General features: G+C 40.0%; 1 protein-coding gene across 2 annotated transcripts; it reads right to left on the bottom strand.

The window, feature by feature from the left end:
* Positions 1-2,751: 2,751 nt before the first annotated feature.
* Positions 2,752-19,307, bottom strand: LOC130531204 (breast cancer type 1 susceptibility protein homolog). 2 transcript variants are annotated; one of them, XM_057043081.1, is made up of 21 exons: positions 19,175-19,307; positions 18,295-18,386; positions 18,133-18,186; positions 17,980-18,060; positions 17,815-17,903; positions 17,703-17,739; positions 17,500-17,612; positions 15,087-17,402; positions 14,931-14,986; positions 14,040-14,175; positions 13,407-13,458; positions 9,613-9,704; positions 9,372-9,529; positions 9,206-9,293; positions 8,963-9,040; positions 8,769-8,809; positions 8,228-8,311; positions 5,917-5,974; positions 4,720-4,793; positions 4,411-4,459; positions 2,752-3,318 (listed from the first exon to the last, which is right to left on the bottom strand). In XM_057043081.1, the coding sequence occupies exons 1-21, from the start codon at positions 19,262-19,264 to the stop codon at positions 3,209-3,211; spliced, it is 3,948 nt and encodes a 1,315-aa protein (XP_056899061.1). In that variant the 5' UTR covers positions 19,265-19,307; the 3' UTR covers positions 2,752-3,208. The 2 variants fall into 2 exon arrangements, with proteins under 2 accessions (XP_056899061.1, XP_056899070.1); XM_057043090.1 differs by lacking the exons at positions 18,295-18,386; positions 19,175-19,307 and having other exon boundaries at positions 18,137-18,186.
* Positions 19,308-19,938: the final 631 nt, after the last annotated feature.

Below are 19,938 nucleotides of genomic sequence, written 5' to 3'. Positions count from 1 at the left end.
TCCCTGACCCTACCACCAGGGGGCACCTGAGTTACCTCAACTATAGCTAACTACTAGATTAGACAAATGTTACAATTCTGCTAACATGGCTCAACAATTGTGCTTCTGTCTGTTACAGTATTTCAGTCAATAAAACCAAACAGCTGCATAGGGACACCTGATGGGGAGAGGGCTTTTTTCTGAAGACCCTGGTTCTACTGTCGATTACGTAGCCTTTGTAGTAGCGCCATAAATCAGTGACCACTGAATCTCAACCCTGCTGCATCTTTAACGCTCTCGTCGGTTCTTGTGCCTTCAAAACACCAACCTGAAGTTCAGGCGGTGCTGCTGGGTGATCATTTTGACTTTATCCCAAGAAAAGAGAGAAATCCCTGCAACAAGGCTCAACCCCCCACTGCAGCACAACAATGGCAGGGTAACGGTTGCCGTGTCAGTGGGAGAATGAGTCATTAAAAATGCAAGACCCATTTAAACAGTATGTAAAGCTGAGCCGATTAAAAATATATGTATGCTGTGTCTGTGGGGCCCAGGCTCCCTCTTTTTCTGTTCTCTCTGAACAACAATGACGTCAGCAAAACTGTGGCGTTAAGACGAGGGTGATGTGCAGCCCGACGCTCCCTCATTTTCATTTCCTTTGATGGAACCCTCACCGTCGCTGTGTCCAGACGAGGCTGTGACATCAGCTCCTTGCAGGCTTTTACGGGCCGTGACTGGCTGAGAGCCCAAACTAAAACTGACTCGCACGTCGGTTCATTTGTTTTAAAAGATAAATGGAAGATGGTGGCCAGCAAGACAGCGACCAGTCCCCTGTGGGTCATGTTCCTGTGTCTGAGGGCAACAGCCATCTTTGTGTTAACATTCACACACACACACACGAGATAATGAGCCTTTTACAGTCAAAGCCAGTATAATAAAAGGCAAACCCTCTTCAAGATTCATATATTGTCGTTATTGTTTTGATTTGTCTCTGTTATTAAAGCAACTGATTTATCAATATTTGGACAGATTTAAGTGAAAGGTTGCTCATTCTGCACAGAAAAATAAAGCTTTTTTTAAATGGAGCAACACAGTATACACTTTGGTCTCCTTGGGATTTTTCTGTCCTAAATGATTTTCCCAGTGTTGCATTGTACTATAAATCCATGTGTAAATCACGTCTTCGGCTTTCCTTGGGCAAAAACAAAGCCAAGGACGAATCAAACATTGTACGGTGGGATTTACTGGTAAGGTAACAGAAGAGAGGACAAACAGTGTTGGATTTCCGTAGCCACGAGGTGTTTACTTTGACCTCTAAAGGGAATTTATTTTAGTAATTCTGCAGTTTATAGCTTGCCAATTTACATCTCTCAGCCCTGCTCTCATCTAATCATTAGCTTGCTTGTGTGTCTTGTCTGACAGTGAATCATCAAAACCCTATTTGGCTTTGATGCACTTGATAAACAAGCATTCATTTTTCATTGCGCTGCACGGATGAAAAAAACAATGCCGCTTTATGAGCGTCGTCTGTCAGTCTGGATCCTTGTCTCTCACGCAGGGACGGAGCTGAATGTACGCTTGGATGCAGCCTGGCGCTGAAAAACCAGCTGACTGCAGGAAGTTCCTCCTGACACCAGCGGTGTCACCTGGTACCGCACATCTGGCACCGGAAAGACCTCAGAGCAAAGGTGCTGACCTGGCTCGTTCGTGTGAGTCCTCTATATTCACGCACCCCCCCAATATTTTTCAACCACCGTTTTTACCATCTTGACCATCACCGACAAACATAAGCAAGTTGCTCACTGGCACTTTCTGAAATATCTTCCAAAACCTCGCCGTGCTCCTGATGCACTTGCTGCACACAATTACTTCTGGGTGAGTAGATCCTAATCAACACTATTCAGGCCAAACACAACCGCACCGTTTGCAGAACAGAAAGTAAAGTCATTTATTATTAAAGACGCCCTCTATATTGTCTATACGTTGCCTGCATATTTAATCTGCTGGCGTTTCTAAAGATTAAGTGAAAAGGGAAAAAAAAAAAAGAGACGATAACCCCTGAGATACGGGTTAGGATCGGTACTGAAATGTCCAGGATCTATATGATCACCTTCTGCTTTGTTCCGATCAGGATTACAGGAGTCTGGGATCCCCCCCGGAGAGGTCACCCACACCGTTCTGTCAAACCTCTGGGTAATTAGAGCCTCCTACAAAGTTAATATTCATGTTTTTGAACCGGAGTACCAGGGAAAACAGAGGCAGGAGAACATGCTAACATCATATAGAAATGGCTAGTGTCCTAGTGTAATGACCCATGACCTTCTTGCGACCATTACAATTGTTCTGAAAGGTACAATGACTCTAATGCATTGCCCAACAGACCAGCTCATTGTTGGGTGCTAAATGAATCATCTTTGGGATTTGAAAGTATTTGCAGATATCTTTTCTGGTTTCCAGTCATGCCACATTTTATATAACATTACGCTGCCCTCTTGTTCCCATTCCGTGCTCAGGTTGTGTACAGCTTACAGAGCAGGGTTTTTTTTCAGTACCTACATATGAGCCCGTTCTTGTAAATCTCTTTTCCCCAATTCATTCACACGACGCACGTTCAATAATTCAGGAATACATGGTAGCACACAGGCCACGTTCAGGACAGCTGGTGGCTTTTCCGCTGTGAACGAGAGCCACACTGGGGATTTGGAAACAACAGCGCGAAGAGGGAAGATGGATGACAAGAGCTTATTAAAATAGCATTAGTTCTGACAGGAAACATCAGGGGCAAAATAGTTTAATAGGCCTCCTGGGGGCGATAGTGAGCACAGGACACAGTCGTAGTAAATCTAACTAAATCTAACAACAAACAGGTGTTTGGCTATTTGTATATGAACAATCTATAATTCCAGGATGGGAACTGCAAAAGAATGTTGAGTTATGTAAATGTGCTCAAAATAAAACCGTGTGTAACATTTTCTTGTTCACGACATTTGTGAAACATTTCCCTCTTTGTTTAATCTTTTCGTTCATCCTAATGAATTAAAACACCGGAGGAGAAGGTCCATCTGTAGGTTAAACTTTATATACATCATATATACAGTCGCTAAGCACAGCTTTTGGCATAACAAGATAAACGCAGGTTATAATTTGCCAATAAAACAGAAGCTGTAAAACTGGTTGCGAGCAGGACGACAGCTACCCACAGCTGGGGATTAAAAGGGGCGAGGATTGGAGATCAGGCTGCTCTCAGGTCAGCTCTGTAGGTCCTGAAGTTTTGGATGGTGTAGGTTGCCACGGTGTCCAACAGCCACCCCCGAGTCACAACTGTAGCCTTTCTAGAGAGGCCTGGTGAACAGACAGAAGGGTGAGTTCTTCTGCAGCGGTCTGGGAGCCAGCGTGATACTGGCTCCTGTCACCATCAACCGCTGCTCTTCCAGTAAATGGATTTTTTAGTTGGATCTTTATTGTATTGCGCCATATCACATTTAAAGTCTAGATAGGTTAGTGCTTGATGTTGCCCAAACATGTTCCTTGTTGCCATGGCACCACATAATTACCAAACCATTTCCTTTTATTTAAATGCTAGTTATGTTCTCCTGCTTATATGATGACATTTAGGAGTTGTATTACTTTATCGTTACGTTTTCCTGATTTGACCCTTTCTTTGGGTTACAGCTCAGAGACAGTGCGGGATGAGGGGCACTTCAGTCAATGGTGATGGAGGAGGATAAAAGGGGGGGCAAGAGTCAGGGAGCAAGGTGGCGGGCTACTCAATTACCTGGGCTGTGAGTGCTAAAGGATACAGAAGAGAGAGCTGCATTAAATATGCAACAGTGCAAATTAGGATGCAGGGAGGAGGGACGGGGATGGGGGGGGGCTCACAGATCTTTTTCAGTTTCCATGTGATGGCAGCCCCTTTTCCTCTGAGGCCCACTTGTTTTGACAGTTTTCCTTTCTCGCTCCTACCTGACATTTTCTCTTGGCCATTTCTCCACTGCCAATCTTCTTTTACACCACTTTTCCTGGCAGTTCAACAACCCCCCCCCCAGGTTGGCTTTTGGCAAGCAGCGTCTGCCACCTCACCGCTCGGCCGATCTAAACCGGCTTCTGATGCAGACGAGCTCCTGTGGATCAGTCTGCTAGTGAGCAGACAGAGTGGAGCACAGTGGCCAGAAAGTCTGAGCTGCTGGGACCATCCGTTCATTTGGACACATCTCTGTAAGTAATCAGCCAATAATTCATGTAGATACTGAGCCCCTTACTTAATAAAATACGTCTGAATACGAGAATCCTTTTTTTCTGCCTTCAGACAGATGGAAATATACAACACTGTGAAACCATCAGTGGTCCCAAAGGTGACTGATGTGAAATCTGGCGGTTGTGTTTTACAATGATGCCGATGATATGAAAGTCATGAAATGATAAGACGAGACTCACTCTTGTAGGATTCTGATCCGGACTGAACGATGATCAGCTGATGATGAGTCTGCAAAAAAACAAGTTAGAGTGCAATTAAGAACGAGCACAAGCTTGAGATCATAAAAAAATGAGCTCGAATTAATCTTTTCAAACTAAACACCGAGTCACATCTCTCTTCAGTCTTTGAAAGTAGTGTGCTTCATTTCAGGACTCATTTCAGATTTAATTATCTCAGAGGCTAAGAAGAAAAGGAATTGTCTCTGTAAAAAGCATTAAAAACAAAAAGTTGGAATCTTTTAGTTCGAGTGGAACAGACCCGTTGCTTACCGGTTTACTGTGGAGCAGAAGTGGATCTTTGACAACAGTCGCTCCACACAGCTCAACCATCAACTCCATTTCAGCTACAGTGACACAAACAAGCAAAGAATCAGTCTCTGATATCACTCTTAGCAACAGCAATGGAGGGTTTATTCGATTTGCTACATTCCCAGTAACACGTTGAAGCCATCCCTTAAACACAGGGACTGACATCCAGCCGACGCCGTTATTCTGATCCTAAACCCTTTGAACTCCTTGATATTGTGTCAGGGCCACCCTGTCGTCTCAGCTTCTATTGGTAACCTTGTTGTTCGGTACACAAATGTAAAGCAATTAAACACTGGATGGTTGGGCTGAAGAAAACAGACATTTTTGTGCCATGTGGAAGAAAGTCTTTAAGCTCCTCGTGCTACGGCAGATGCTGGCCCATTAGCAAAGCTTAATCGATCCAGCAGGCAGCGGGAAAATGCTGTGGGAGCACTTTAGGAGCCCCAGGAAGAAGAAAACCGAAGGCTGCAGCCTTATGGGTTTTTAAGCAATGTGCATCAGGAGACCTTCACCCATAATCTGTGTGCCTGTTCATTCGTGTTGGCAATGGTAACGCAAAGGAAGGTTACTGATGAAGGGTAGCTGAAGTGGTTGAGCCTTGAGCTTGGAGGTCATTCAGCAGACAAACTGAACTTAATCTACAGCAGTTGAGCCAGTTCCCAAAGAGAAAAGAAGACTTTGATCATGATTTGAAAGCCCGTCTTTCTTCTTCCAGGCAGCAGACTGACCCTGAAGCCTTTGCTGTGTACGATCAAACTAACAGCAATGCTCTTTGCTAACGCGTGTCATCTATCCGTGACCTGAGAGAACAGAGGTTAAGTCAGAGCAGAGCTTTGACACAATGGTTCAGAAAACCTGTCAGAGCTGCTTTAACAGAGCTGCCTATTATGATGGGCATGTCCCTGCTTCTCTCTTCAAAGCAGGTCCATCAAATTACTGCAGGATCCATGAGAAAAAATTAGGAGGTTGAGAAAAGTTTTTTTAATGCCAGAACTGACAGATGGGAGCTTTAAAGGGGAGCGCTTTAAAAGGTGTTGAAACCTTGTCTGTTTGGAGCTTGAATAAGTGAACTAAATGTCATTATTCAGTCAGGGATTTAACAGGAAATACACACAATTGGTCTTCCCTCCTGTAGCTGCACCTGCTGTGCTGATTTACCTGTGGTCATGTCTGTAAAAGGCCCCTGAAAACAGATATTGAAGTCTTTCATCAGCAACTGCAGGGAAGAGGAGACAATTTCAGAATTATCAAATCAATATTTAAACAGTGAATCTCTTTGTCTTGTTTGTAATGCATGCACGAGGTATTCAGAACAATAAAAACAGCAAATAAAAAAACGACATTGATGTCGATCAAACAGTGAACTTTATGTCAATATATTTAAAACTGAAATGCAAAATAGTTTCCTTGTTCTACAATAACTACCCAGACAAAATAAATAAATCTCATAAACCCACATGGGGTCTTTCTGTTGGAGAAAGTAGTGTTAATTTCTCGAACCTCCCCATTTGTCTGTAATGATTATCAGCCAGAGGGGCTGCGATATGAAAAAGTATTTCTGCAAGATTTTTTAATTTAGACAACACAATGTCCTTCAGGAGGTATAAAACAGTTCAAACCGAACACATACACACACTACCTGGTGCCAGGATCAGCATTCTGGTGACAGACTCCCTAGAATCTCTTGGAAATTTGCTAGAGTGGTGGTTGCAGTGGTGGAGGGACTGAAAGGGAGGTTGAGCAGGACAATTTGTCCACCGCTATCAGAATATTAAAATGACTTAAATAAGCCTGAAATTACAAGGTAATTCAATTAGCAGAGGTTCTTCAAAGGGACTGATAGGGCCGAAGTGACATGAAGCATTTCTAATTTTCCCCTTCAGTAGCAACAGAAGTGGTCTTTGCACCAAAGACATTTGTAATGATTTCCCCCCCCACCCCTACCAACACATGGTTAACTTAGAGGCTAAGGGAAAAAGGAAACGGGACTTAAAAAATTCAAAGAAAAATGACCCTTTGATCAGAACACCTTTCCTTTCCTCATGAATTGTTTTTTTAATATTTGTGTTGATTTCAGCTGTTGCTATGGACTGAAAGGCTGAACAACCACCTCTGTGTTGGTTCTATAAACACTAGGAATTATGAATTACAAATTCATATTAATGGATATTTGGTGCAGTCGTCGAGACAATTATCCAACGTTGGGACCCAAAAAAGGAAAGGAACAGCTAAAAGTGGCTTAATTAGCTTACAAACCATCTCTATGCAACAGTCCACTCTCACTTTTTTCCTGTGTCCTTAAAACACATGTTTGTTTTAGAGTCAATAAATTAAAGATCCTTATTCTACTTGTACAGATGGAGGAAACAACCGCGTTTGGAATAAACGTTGCAGCTAATGTAGCAAAGGGAATAGAAAGTGTTTCCTCAGCAGTAGCACAGATGCTCATTAGCAAAGCTCTGTGCACAGCTTACATGCAACCACAATCTGCTCTCACATTTTTCTGGACTGCCATTTAATAATGTGGTTCAGGACCATCAAAGGGTAAAGACTCATTACCCTTATATGGCCTTATGGAATTAAGTAATATTGAAAGAGCTGATGAGTAAAGTGTTTTGCTTCTTTAAATGATTAAATGTATTTATGGCACATTTCTTTGCTTGCCTGGCCTGTACCATATTAGTGTTCAATGTAGGTGTGCAACATCTGTGGACCCGAGTGTGTTTTGTTTTAAAGTAAACTGCAGCTGCAGGAGTGTGAAAACAGATGTGATCAAAGATTGATTGATCGATTCTGCAGGATCTGGCAGAGGTCCTCAAAACTGAGACCAAAGAATATATTTAAATGAGGACTCTGATCAGACTGACCTCAGACACAGCTGTTGGATTAAATAAAGAAAATCAAGTTTGTTAAGCATGAGCAAATAAAACTATATAGATTTAATCACAAACAGGCCATCAACTGAGCAGTTCACCCACAGGAGAGGTGTAAGGAAATAGTCAGTGTTTATTTCAACAAAGATTTCATTGAATTCATTTTTACATCTTTGAAAACTATTTAAATGTTAACTGAAGCTCCAAATCTTTAGCCTGTAATTATCCTGCGAGCTCATCTAAATTCCACATTAAAGCGCCGCGAAAAAGACGCATAAACTTTGTTTTCAGTCATCGGTCATCACTATGGAACATTTGTGTGTTGTGTTGTACACCTGCCACCTCTTAAAACCTCAAAACTGAACTTTAATTCTGCAAGTTGCTGATCTTTAGTGAGGTGACATTTACGTGATGGAAGGTTCTTTGCAGTACTTTACTGCAGAGATATTATGAATGTTAAGCATCTCAACTGTTCCTGCCACATTCACAAAAGCTTAAATTCTCAATTTGAATGTACCCACCACATTCAAGGAAAACCAAGTCAGAAAACCAGATTACCATATTTTAAAGGTAAACAGTTAAACATCCACACTCACATTGTTGTCTCCTGTTGTTCGAGCTTTCATTGGGCCCTGGTGGTTGGATCCATTAACTACGTCACCTCTCACTTCAAAGGAACTCTGAAATAAGAATAAGAATGTCCATATACGTGCATAAACACTAGTCTTACTCGCTGTAGTATGAAGTAAATGGTGATTCTTTGAGCGGTCAAACACTTGAAACAATTATTCAGTCTAATTTGATAAAAAGCCTTCTGAGAGACCGCTACAATGTACTGATTTATGGCAAGGGTCAAATGACCACCTGGTCTATCATTCAGTTTGACAGAGGTAATTTCATAATTGTAGAGATTCTATATACTATAGATTAATCTATTTAGTCTCAAATAGATGAGTTTCATTAAAGAAAGAGTAACAAATTTAAAGCAACTAAAATAATTTATGAGGTATCATAGTGAATCACCAGCAGTTCCATCAATCTACAACCTTAATTCAACATCTTGACAAAAGGAACAATAATATCAAGTCACCCACATTCAAAATGGATAAATTCAAGCAGCACAGACAGAGACCATACCTCATTTAAAAGTTTCTTTTGTTTGAAGCACTCCGAAATCCCTGCAGAGAGCAGTGAGAATGATAGAACCACGGTGTCATCACAGGGATGAACGATTGTTTCAGTGGCTACTTATGCAACACGCCTTTGATGAATGAATGCATCTCCTCATCGGTTTTTTAAAAGTGCAAATTCTACATGCTCATCTAACTTACATTGGAAGCTCACCACCCACTTCCGGCCCGCAATTCCAAGAAAGTACTTCAGTGTGCGCTCACACACCAGTTGTTCATCTGGCAAAGCCAAGCGAGATGGGATGAGTGCAAAGGTTCAGAACATTTTGGCCGTATTTTTACGGAAGAATGCAGTAAAAAAAAAAAAAGAGCATAAAAGAGGCCAAAGGTGAATTACAGTGATCTACTCTAATTACTACTGTTGGAAAGCAAAAGCATGCTCACCTGTGTGCATGACAATGTGAGTCACCTCTGGTGTCACCTGGGAGACCACAACGGCGCCAATCCGCTTAGCGAACTTTTTCACTGTTATCTGTGAATGAAAACAACATTTACAGGTCAGTTTGACCTATCATGGTGTGTACGAGATGCAGACCTCTCCTGATCACACCTGTTCACTGGCGCCCAGTCCAGACGTCACCAGGAGCATCTTGGCTTGGCTTCTGTCTCCCTCAGGCTTGTTATTTTCTTTGTCTTCGTGGCCGGCTGATGGGGAACCATCAGTCTTTGCAGCTGAACTTAACCCAACTGTGTTGGATGTTCTGGAGTCTTTAGGAAACAAAGAAAGAAACTGTAAAATACATAGATGTATATTTTGGTTTAGATTCTCTCATCTAGAGCAGCAGCCTTACTCATCTCTGTCGTCCTGCTGTGCTTGGAACCAGAAGGAGGCGCATCAGAATATCTTGTGTTGGGTTCTAGTGCTTCTTCTGGGAATGTTTCTCTTCAAATAAGAAAAAAGAGACAAAAGTAGTAGTTTATAGGACTGGAAATATCTGTATAACTTACAGTACACTGCCATGATCAGGGAAAAGGTTCAATTGGACCATCCAGAGATAATAAATACTAAAAAGCAAATCTCTAATGATCTCCAGCTCTAAAGGCTTCAGCTAAGGATGAGGATTAAGGATGAGAATTATTATCTCAAGTGTTGAAGAAAGGGGTGAATGAGGACAGACTATTTTTTTTTAGAGCAAACTTCCTAAGGGCGGTTAATCCCACAGAGGATCAGTGAACCATGCGGAGAGAAGCAACAAATTAAACTGCGCTGCACTGATTCATTCAAAGAGAGCGAGAAAGCTCTGAATAAGAAAGAAGAAAAATGGAATGACCATTTTGTGTTCCTCTCATTACCGACAGAAAAAGAATTATCGTGAAACTGACTCATTTTCAGAGCTGTCATGACACACGTCGTTGTGGGTAAATGTTGGCCGGATGTAAAAACAATATTGTAACTATTCAAGCAAAAATACAAATGAAGACATCCTATCCTAAAGACATCCCAAGATATCCTACCAGTCAGTGACACACAATGATGCTCTGAAGCTGCTCAGCTGGGGTACCCCAAGGCTCCATTCTTGGACCTAATCTTGTCAGTCTCTCTGTAAATGACCTACCCAATTTGTCCAAATGTTAATTCACAAGATGTCCAGGCTAAAAAAAAAAAAAAACAAAAAAAAAACCCAAGAAGCTGCTGCAATATTATTAGCAGCACTGGCAATTGTATCTCACTGTCTTGATGATTCCTGTTGCGCCTCAACACTAAAGACTATGAATATTTTTCTCTTATCATTGGGCAGAGGGTGATCAACCATCCGCAGCAGTTAATGGAAAAAGAAAGAGCCTTGACGAAGTGAAGACTTCAAATATCTTAGAGGGGTCTTTGACAAAAATGTATAATTTAAATCACATGTAAATAAAAAATAAAATCAATTCATGTCATATAGGAACCCTTGTCAAGAATATTGGATGGAATTTCATGGAATTGAAGAGGTTTCCTGTAGAATTCGTTCAGGGACAAAGCAAAAGATAAAGAGCAAGAGCCTTCAGCAGAGGTGATTGTAATGTACCTAGAATAGGACTTTAACTTCTGTTAAATGGTCATATCTGTAAGAGGAACCCATTCCTGGAGCAATTTAACCACCATACATCAGAAACTGCGATGACTAGATACTTTAAAAGAAAAAAAAAAAAAAAAACTTGTGCTGGTTAAAAATTAATCAGACATGTACTCATATAGCTTAAATGCTGTTCTGAATCTGATGCCTGTTCCTGGTCCATTCATCTTTTCACTTGTAAAGATGTTCTGTTATAATAATGTTTGTTTCGATCGTGTCTGCCTGTGTCTTTTTGTGGTTTGTTTTGACTTACTAACTGTCTATTGTATGATGTGATTTGTAGTTGTGAGGTATTTAAGTGTTCTGTGTTTGGGTTGTGTAACTACCTGGATTGGGGTTACAGCTGAAGAAGTCTATTTGACGTCTCATGCACCAATGCTGATTAATGTGCATTGTCCGAATTCAATAAATGAATAAATAAAAGGAAATAAATGATTAGCATAAAATTATAGTTAAGAAAAGTTTGGAGGCCTTTTCGTTACATATTTAATGCCAACCATTCTTTCCATTTAGATCATGTGCATTTGAGTTTGGAAATTGTTTTTAGTTGCGCCCCTCTGTGTTTTCATCTGCTCTCATTTTTGCCTGGAGGATGGCACTTAAAACCCTACGAGACGAAGGGGGGAGGTTGACGCAGTCAAGCAGGAGAGATAAATTACTGTAACAACACAAGTTTCCCTCTAAGTGCTCCAAATGACATAATATGCTGCCGGTAATTACTTTTTTTATTCTGCACAGCATAAGCAGATTTGGTCTTCATTAGTGAGATTATTTGCCTTGTCCTTTATGGATGCATTACCATCTGAAACTAGCGACATACAAACAGATTTTTCCTTCAATTATGAACCAAACAGGATTAAGTATGTGCTATTTGCTCCAGTTATTATTCTGGCTAATATGGGGGTGCTGAAATACAGGCCCATTTAAAATGGACTGCCACTACATGCGAACCTCCAAGGAAATAATGGCAAATCACCAATGCAGATATGATTTTGTTAGATACGTTACTGTGTTTGGATTGGGCAATAGGGAGCATCACTGCAGACTAGTTAATGGGCCTAAACAATAAGGCTCTCCAAGATAGGAAAGATAACAGCATACTTCTGTTACATATAGGATTAGGATAAGTTAAACTAACCACCATCTCAGCCACCTTTTTTCAAAACATGAATTGAGCCTTTCTTTGGACAAAATAAGGTCACAAAAATCTTGTTATTAAATCAATAATGAAAAATCAAATATGTGTGGATGATGACTGAAGTATTTACATCCACCCATTTAAGGGGATGTCACTTTGTCCTTAAAAATCTTTTTTTTTATTAGCATGGGTTTTTCCTTAAAGTTACCAGCTTCACTGAACCTTTTATACAAGAGGTCCTGAAGAGCAGAAACAATGGATATGGAGAGCGTATTAGCTCCGATTGCCTCATTGCTTGTGTTTGCGATGGTAAATCAAGGCGCGATTATGAACATTTTATTAGCATTAGGACTGCCCACCAGGCAGTATTTAAAAATACTGTAACAATACTGTTCTGCCAAATGTTTTCATGGTGACACAACAGCATGTCTTTTGCTTTGGTGTCATGTTTATGTCTCCATTTTAGTCCCAAAAAGGGAAGGGTGAAGTCAGTGCCACTTAAAATAACAAATCAAGCCAGAAATGGTAGAGCGGTTATGGACCCAAACCTGGACTTTAACAACGAAATTAGGACAACAAAATCAGCATAGTTTTGTCTGAAAAATATAGCAAGAGGATTAGAGGAATTTTAACTAAACAAAATTCAGAAAAGGCTGTCCATGCGTGCCTACAGGTCTTCCTAAAAAAAAAAATAATCAAAAAAAAAAAATCAGCCAGACAGTTGCAGCTCATCCAGAAGGCTTCACTAACACAAAGAGGGTGGAATCGTTTCTATAAAGCACTGAATGCTCTTGAGCCTAAATATATTTCAGATTTACTTTGTACAATATCAAACATCCACACCACTCAGGTCCTCAGGAAAAGGTTCACTCATGGTTCCCACAGTCAACAACAAACATGGTGAAGCAACTTTTAGTTATTACGCTTCTCACTTGTGGAACAAACCTCCTGAATGCTTGAGGACTGCTCTCACACTCATTTCTCATAAAATCAGGCTTTAAATCTTATATGCGCCCAGGCCTTCGAAACTGATAATATTTTCCTTCTCTTATTTTAATGAAGCTTCTATAATGTATTTCTTTCTATTCTTTCTGCTATTCTCTTTGCTTTGTGTTAATATTTTTATGTTGTGCCTTGCAAAGCACTGATTTGCCTTGTGTCTGAATAGTGCTGCATTAATAAACTAGCCCTGCCTCTGGATTTTCAGGGACATTACCTTGCTGGACATGTCACCTAATGTGACTCTGTCTTTCTTTTTTCTTTTTTTTACCACCACTTGTTTTTTCAACAAAGAAATTACAGCAATCATAAAAGAGCTGTAGTTGATAAAAAATCTAAATCTAAATCTACATACAATCAGTTTAAATCTACTTAAAAACGATGTACTTACTGGTTAAAATCTTCATCCTGGACATTCGGGCGCAGTTTGTCAGCATCTGAGCCTGGAGACATGAAACTACAATCAGTACCAATAGTTCCGACCACAAATAGCTCAGTTTGTGGTGACTCGGGTGTATCCAGTTAAGTCCAGAAAGATTTGACACTCTTCCTGATTTGGGCTCTACAGCAGCAATAAACACTAGTGAGCCAGTGTTTTTTCCAGACATTCAGACATCATGATGATGGTATATATTCCTTGGTTTAACAGCATCGGTTGTCCCCTACTCTTTGCAGTGCGTTGTGGGATACATTGAGTGCCACACAGGGCTGAAGTAATCAGGTCATTTTCTTTATGAGGCTATATGTTTGTACCTTGTGGTGAACCCTGTAAATCCTTCTTACTCTCATGAAGTCAGGTCGACTCATTCAGGTACTGATACTCCTACTTAATGGAGAGTGTTGGGTGGGCGTGATAAGATCTTGAATTTAACAGTATATATTTTCAGAAAATATACGCTAAATATTTTTGGGATTTAACTATATTTTTGTTCTAGAATAAAGAATAAAAACCCAACACACTCTCCTTAGGGATACTGAAACTGGTGCTTAATTAAGCTGAACAAATCTATGGAAAACTACGCACCTGTTATTTTGCTGCTCAGGTTGGTTTTATTCTGGATGTTTTTTGCTGGGCTGGTTTCCTTCTCGTGTAGCACCTCTGTCACCAGTGCCATCAACTTTTCCAACCTCACCAGCTCCTTCTTCATCTCTATTTTTTGCTATAATAGGAACAGAAAAAAAGGTCAACATCAGGAAAAAAAGAAGCCATATGCCCACTGAAACTGCACATTAGCCCTGAGATGAACTGACATTTGAAAACCCAGAGCCAGACAGTCATTATCAACTGGTAATGAATCTTTTATCATTTAGACAGGTGCTTGGTGCATGATTATATAACATTTAAGAAGTGACTTTTAAAATGTGTAAGTGCTTCAGTGTAGTTTAATAGTTTACCTGTCATCCACTACAGTTTGGAGCGCTATTGATTAATAGTCAAAAAGCAGACAACCATATTATACTAAACCTGCTTTCTTGAAATGTGTCAGACATTGGGGACTATTTTAAACACTGGGGTGTGAAGCCTGAACCTCACAATCAAAGGTAGTGGAAAAATAAAAGTGAAAAGTCTGGAAGATGGATGAGGTAGAAAACAAGAATCATCTCCTGGGTGCCAGTTCCTCTAACATAAATGAAATGCAATTTAGAAAGCTGCTGAGGGGGACTTTTTTTAATGAGCGAGGCAGTCTGTCATCTAGTAGTTGACAGCTTAGTTTGGAAAATGTGGTGGCTGCCCTCTCTGGGGCGGAACGTGACAGTGCAGCAGCAGGAATGCAGTGAAAACAGAATAGTGCTGAACAAGCAAACCATTCGGGAACAACTGCCTTTTTGCTGTCAACATAATGGGAAATCTAGTCAAGTTGATAATTCAAGTTAATAGATGTTGCTAATTAACCGAGAAGGTCATCAGGCATACCTGCGTAACAAGGACCTCGCTTGAAAATTGAGATGACTCGACATTATTTATGGCACCTGAGGGAAATGACAAAAAAAATTAACGGCCCATGAGCAAGAACAAACAGCAAAAAATGTTGTTGACATCTTGGGAAATAATCCAATATTTTAATCTTACACTCATTTGGCATGTCAAACAAGTCCACAGATGCTTGGCTGGAATTAACACAATCAAGGCTGGGACTTGCTGGAGGATTAGCACCAGGGGGGGCAGTTTTGTTGAGGATTTTTGAAAAACATGGAAATTCCTCTTCTGTACAATCTGATGAAGAGTCCAGCTTCTGAGACTTTGTCCTTTTCCTGCACCTGCTGAGCTCTCTGCTCCCTTGGCTGTATGTCACCTCTGGGACTGGCATTCCCAGGCCATCCGGGGTTAATGACGACTGTGCATCTAAAAGTTCCTCAGCAGTGCTGCCATTAAAACTGTGCAGTGAAGTATTACCTCGTGTCTCCTTCATCATTATAAAATCAGTTTTGCTCTCTGAAATTTGAGAAGGTTTTTCAGTTGCAAAGCAGATTGTCGAGTTTCCCTTTGTTAGTATGAGAGGAGAGGAACTTTGTACTACATGCTTCGATTCGTTATTAGGAGAAAGGGGGCTACTGGCACTATTACCGAGGACACAATTTCCAACTTCCACTGAACATCTACTTTGAAGGCCCAAGGCTTTTCTCGTCAGGCTGGGTGAGCAGGACGGTGAGATCAAGTCACTACCAGACATGTTTTGACTGTCAATTAAAACCTGACTGTTGGTTATTTTAGCCATCACTGGCTGCACTTGTTTTGGCAAAGATTCATAATAATTTTCATTCTCTTCAGTTCCTGGACTTTGGGTGTTTTCATGAACTAATAAATGGCTCCTTTTCATATTTGGACCAGTACCGAGATGGAAAGATTTTCTTTTAGTAGCTTTAAAGCTCCTGACCAACTGTTCTGTGTCCTGCTCACTATCGTTCTGTTGCTCGCGTTCCTTTTCAGCGAGTTCAGTCACCAACTGGACAGTATTTGGGGGTTGATTAGTTGGTTCTGCCGGAGCTAGTTCAGCACAACTTGGGAACACAGCGACGCAGCGAGGAGTTTCAGACAAAATTTCAGTATTTTGGACTTCAGAAAGAGAAGTTTTAGTATCTTCTTCTGATCTCAAAGAAGATGCTCTCTCACCAGAATCCATGTTTTCTATTTCTTGGATACCTTGATTATAAATACATCCATTTCTGTTTGCTTGTTGTGTTTGGTATTTACAATTTTGTGATTTGATATTATCCAGTATTTCACATTCAAAGTTGGGGTATTTTGAATTGTGTTGTTTTTCTGGGACATTGAATCTTGATGTTTCTTTCTTGTCATCTTCCTTAGTGAAGACCTGAAGTCTTCTACTTTTCCTGGTACATCTCCCTAAAGGAACTTCTTGGTCACCACTGCTGGGATAGTTTTCAATGTGAACTTCAACTTTTTCTGACTGCGGTCTAATCTTGGGACTAGTGTCTAGCTTTTCAACCGTAACCAAAACAAGCGGTTTTGACATTCTGGCAGACTTTGATTTTTCAGACTTGATGCCTTTACTTCCTCTCTGGGCGATTTTCTTTTTCCCACTATCTTCTGGCTTTTTTTGTGTGCACTTCAACAAATCACAGTCGACTTGCTGCAGAGAAGACCGTGTTCTCTTTGCAATGGTTTCTGGTTGCTGTTGTCCAATATCAGAAACTAGATGAGGTACTTCATCTTTGTTGTTTTGATCATTTTCTGACATGTGAGTTGGCTCAACGATTCCTCCACAATCCTCCAAGACTGCAATCTCTTCTTTTAATATGTTGCTACTGGTGTTTTGTTCTTGCGCTCTTATCGAGTGCACCTCTTCCTTATCTTCTCTGCTTTTATCTTCAGAGGTATTTTTGTCAGAATGATTTAAACAAACCATTTCGAGTGCCGCTTCTATCGGTTTTACGATTCCCTTCCCTCTTCGCTGTCTTTTATAAATCGCCCCAAACACCTGATCTTCCAGGGCTTTTCCACGAGCTCTCATAGGATTTGATTCACAGTGGAGTAGCCCAAGATCTATTGTTGAGGTGGATGAGCAGCTGTCAGAGTCATCGCCATCTTCATCCAGGTTCTCCAATTCCAGGCTTTGCTCGGATGGAACTTTCATGAGCCACTCTGCAACTTTCTCTAGACTTTTCTTCTGTTTCTGATCGAGAATCTTATCAGGCTCTAAAACCTTTTTATGCTTCTTCTTTGAAGGTGTTTGTAAATGTGGGTGTTCATCCTTATCTGGAATTAATGCTGGCTGAAAGGAAACCTTCTCCAACTTTCTTGGGCTGTACATTTTTTTGTCACAAGTTGGCGGGGCCTCTCCAAGACCACTGTCCAGGCCATCGATTTCTGTAGTCAGAGGACTTGTGTCTTCTAGGCCCATAAGCCTTGCAAATCCATCCTGGGCTTAATTGGGAACACATAGAGATAACAGATTTTAGACAAATACACCCGCTAAAATCAATAGAAAATGCTGTAGAGGGCAACCCCTTGAGAATTGTACCTGCTCTAGTTGAAGAATAAGACTTTGGAAGATCTTCATTATCATCTTCCATACGGGAAGCATTTTCATCTGATTGTTCCTTATGATGTTGAGCATTTTTGATATCTGCAACACTGAGCGCAATAAAATACAGAAATGCACCACAAGTCAATACAGTGGGTTAACATTGGTCTTATTTAAAACTGCATTTATAGACTACTTACTGTGGTTGCTGTGTTTGCCTGGACAGCCCAGTAAAATCTGTAAATCATGAATTTTATTGAAATGAGATCAAAAGATCACAAACTTGTTTTGAAGATTGTGGTGAGGACTTACAGTTTGTGCCTGTGTCATTTTCATATGCCAGAATCATTCCCTGTAATCCTGTGACAAGTCTTTGAAACTTAGGGCTCTCTTGTAAGCTCCTGTGAAGTTGAAATGAATACTGATGTCAGCCTTAAACCCAGGCGATGCTCTATCACTGGAACAGTATTCTCTAACCTTTTGGTTATCTTGGATTTGCATACTGGACAGTTAGCCTTGTTTTGTTTGGTGTTGCTTAAAAGTTTCGAGATACAGAATCTGAAGGACAAGCAAACACGTTTATGACAGTGTTTAAATATTTCAATGAGGTGTTAGAAAAGAAAATATTACTTGCAAAATTGATGGTCACACTTGGTAGATACAGGTGCAGTCAATATATCCAAGCTAGAAGTGACAGAAAGTTTTGCGGGTAAAATATACATTTTTTTCTTTGACCAGAGCCATATAGCTGTTAATGTTACCAGATATAAAATTCAATGGAATATTAGTCACCATATTGGACACTGTAGACTCTCCCAAAGCACTGAAATCCCTTTCTTAACATCTGCGGCTTTTGCTGCTTCCATGGTGATTATTTTAATGTCCTGTAAAAACAAAACCAACAAACAAAAAATAGCATAATGATGACAGCAAAGCAAAAGCAAAGTAATGTATTGATAGAAAATACACAGAGGGTTGTGAGAAACGACATTATTCTTCTATAAAAAAAAAAGCATATCAGTTAGATATGCTTGTTTTTTAGATTACAGAATTGGGTTATAATAGTGACAGCTGTGAAAGTCTCCTGTTCAGCAATAAAGCAACACAAAATGTTTTGTGTACCAACTAACTATATAACAATACGATTTTAACGTTAACTTTTACATTCAGACAAATGTATATGGTGACGGTACATAATTTTAGTAATTAACAATTTCAAATATATGCAATTTATACAACAGGTTTCTGCCTGGTGGCCATTTTAAACAACCAAATATAAACCATTCCAAACTATTAAATTATTTTCGTGTCAGAAGTAAATAAACATGGTAATCGCTTCGCAATCAGCATAACAATATTTGATTGAGATAAATACTGTCTTTTGATGCGCTTTACAAGTTGATTGTACGAACATGCTCTTTTAGTGTACGTGAATGGACAGAGTTTATTTGTCAAAACCCAAGAAGCTTAAGTTGATTATATTTAAAAAGACGAAAGAGCTCAAAACTAACTGCAAAACCTGGCTGGCACAACGGGGACGGCTAACTCTTACAGAGGAAAACAGTCTAGAACAAAATGCATGGACAACCCAAAACACGATTCGGGATGTAAAGCAGAATTTGAGCCTAATCCCACCTTAATACAAAACATTGGTAAATATTTGTAACTTTACCTTATTTTCTCGTAGATGAAGCGTACAATTCCAGAAATGACAAGCTTCAGTTTTCCCGCAACTAAAATCTTCTTCTCCTTTATTCAACATCGCTCTGTATCCACCGCGATTAGCGCCACCAAACGTTGTGGAGAGGTAACAACACGATACACAACGCATGTTTTTTTTTACGTCAGCTTTTTAGAATAATCATACAAACATTTTTGTAAAGGCGTTACGATTTATTTATGCGAAGGTAACGTTAAATGTGCTTAATCGCAAACAAGTAATTATCATATCTAATATTATGTAAAATGTTTCTCACAAAATTTTCATGAAATCTCCACGTGACATTTATTGTTTTCTGACGTCACATCTGTCGCAACAAAAACAAGGAAATGTAAAGAAAACTTAGGAATTCTGTAAAATGATACCACAGATATATGGCATGATATATGTGACAAGCCCCGTGAACAGTTGCTGATTGCCCCGTTTAACTGTCCTCCCCAATTTTGAAAGTGTTGAGAATATTACATAAAAAATATAAATAATTGAGATTGCACAAGTGGAAGGAGTGTGCTATTGATTCATATTCAGGGATAAAAGTGTTTTGACAGTGTTGGGCTCTGGCGATTTTTATTTTATTTTATGTATACAGTATATGTTTGCTTATAACACAAATTCTTAGAAAGAAAAACCTCTTAGAGCGGACTAAAGAAGAAGATGGTTTCCACAGAAATCGAGCACCAAGCACCAATTTGTACAGAGGGTACAGATCCCTATGA

The sequence above is a fragment of the Takifugu flavidus genome, chromosome 1 (assembly GCF_003711565.1).
Source record: "Takifugu flavidus isolate HTHZ2018 chromosome 1, ASM371156v2, whole genome shotgun sequence".
Taxonomy (NCBI): domain Eukaryota; kingdom Metazoa; phylum Chordata; class Actinopteri; order Tetraodontiformes; family Tetraodontidae; genus Takifugu; species Takifugu flavidus.
This window is presented reverse-complemented; position numbering and strand designations above follow the sequence as displayed.

Bases quoted from the DNA above. Each gene is read 5' to 3' on its own strand.
- LOC130531204 (XM_057043081.1), bottom strand. From the start codon at position 19,264: ATGTTGAATAAAGGAGAAGAAGATTTTAGTTGCGGGAAAACTGAAGCT. The intron at 17,740-17,814 runs GTAAGTCCTCAC...CATGATTTACAG, and splicing joins AAATGACACAGGCACAAACT to ATTTTACTGGGCTGTCCAGG. The intron at 4,794-5,916 runs GTAAATCAGCAC...GTGTCACTGTAG, and splicing joins TTTTACAGACATGACCACAG to CTGAAATGGAGTTGATGGTT.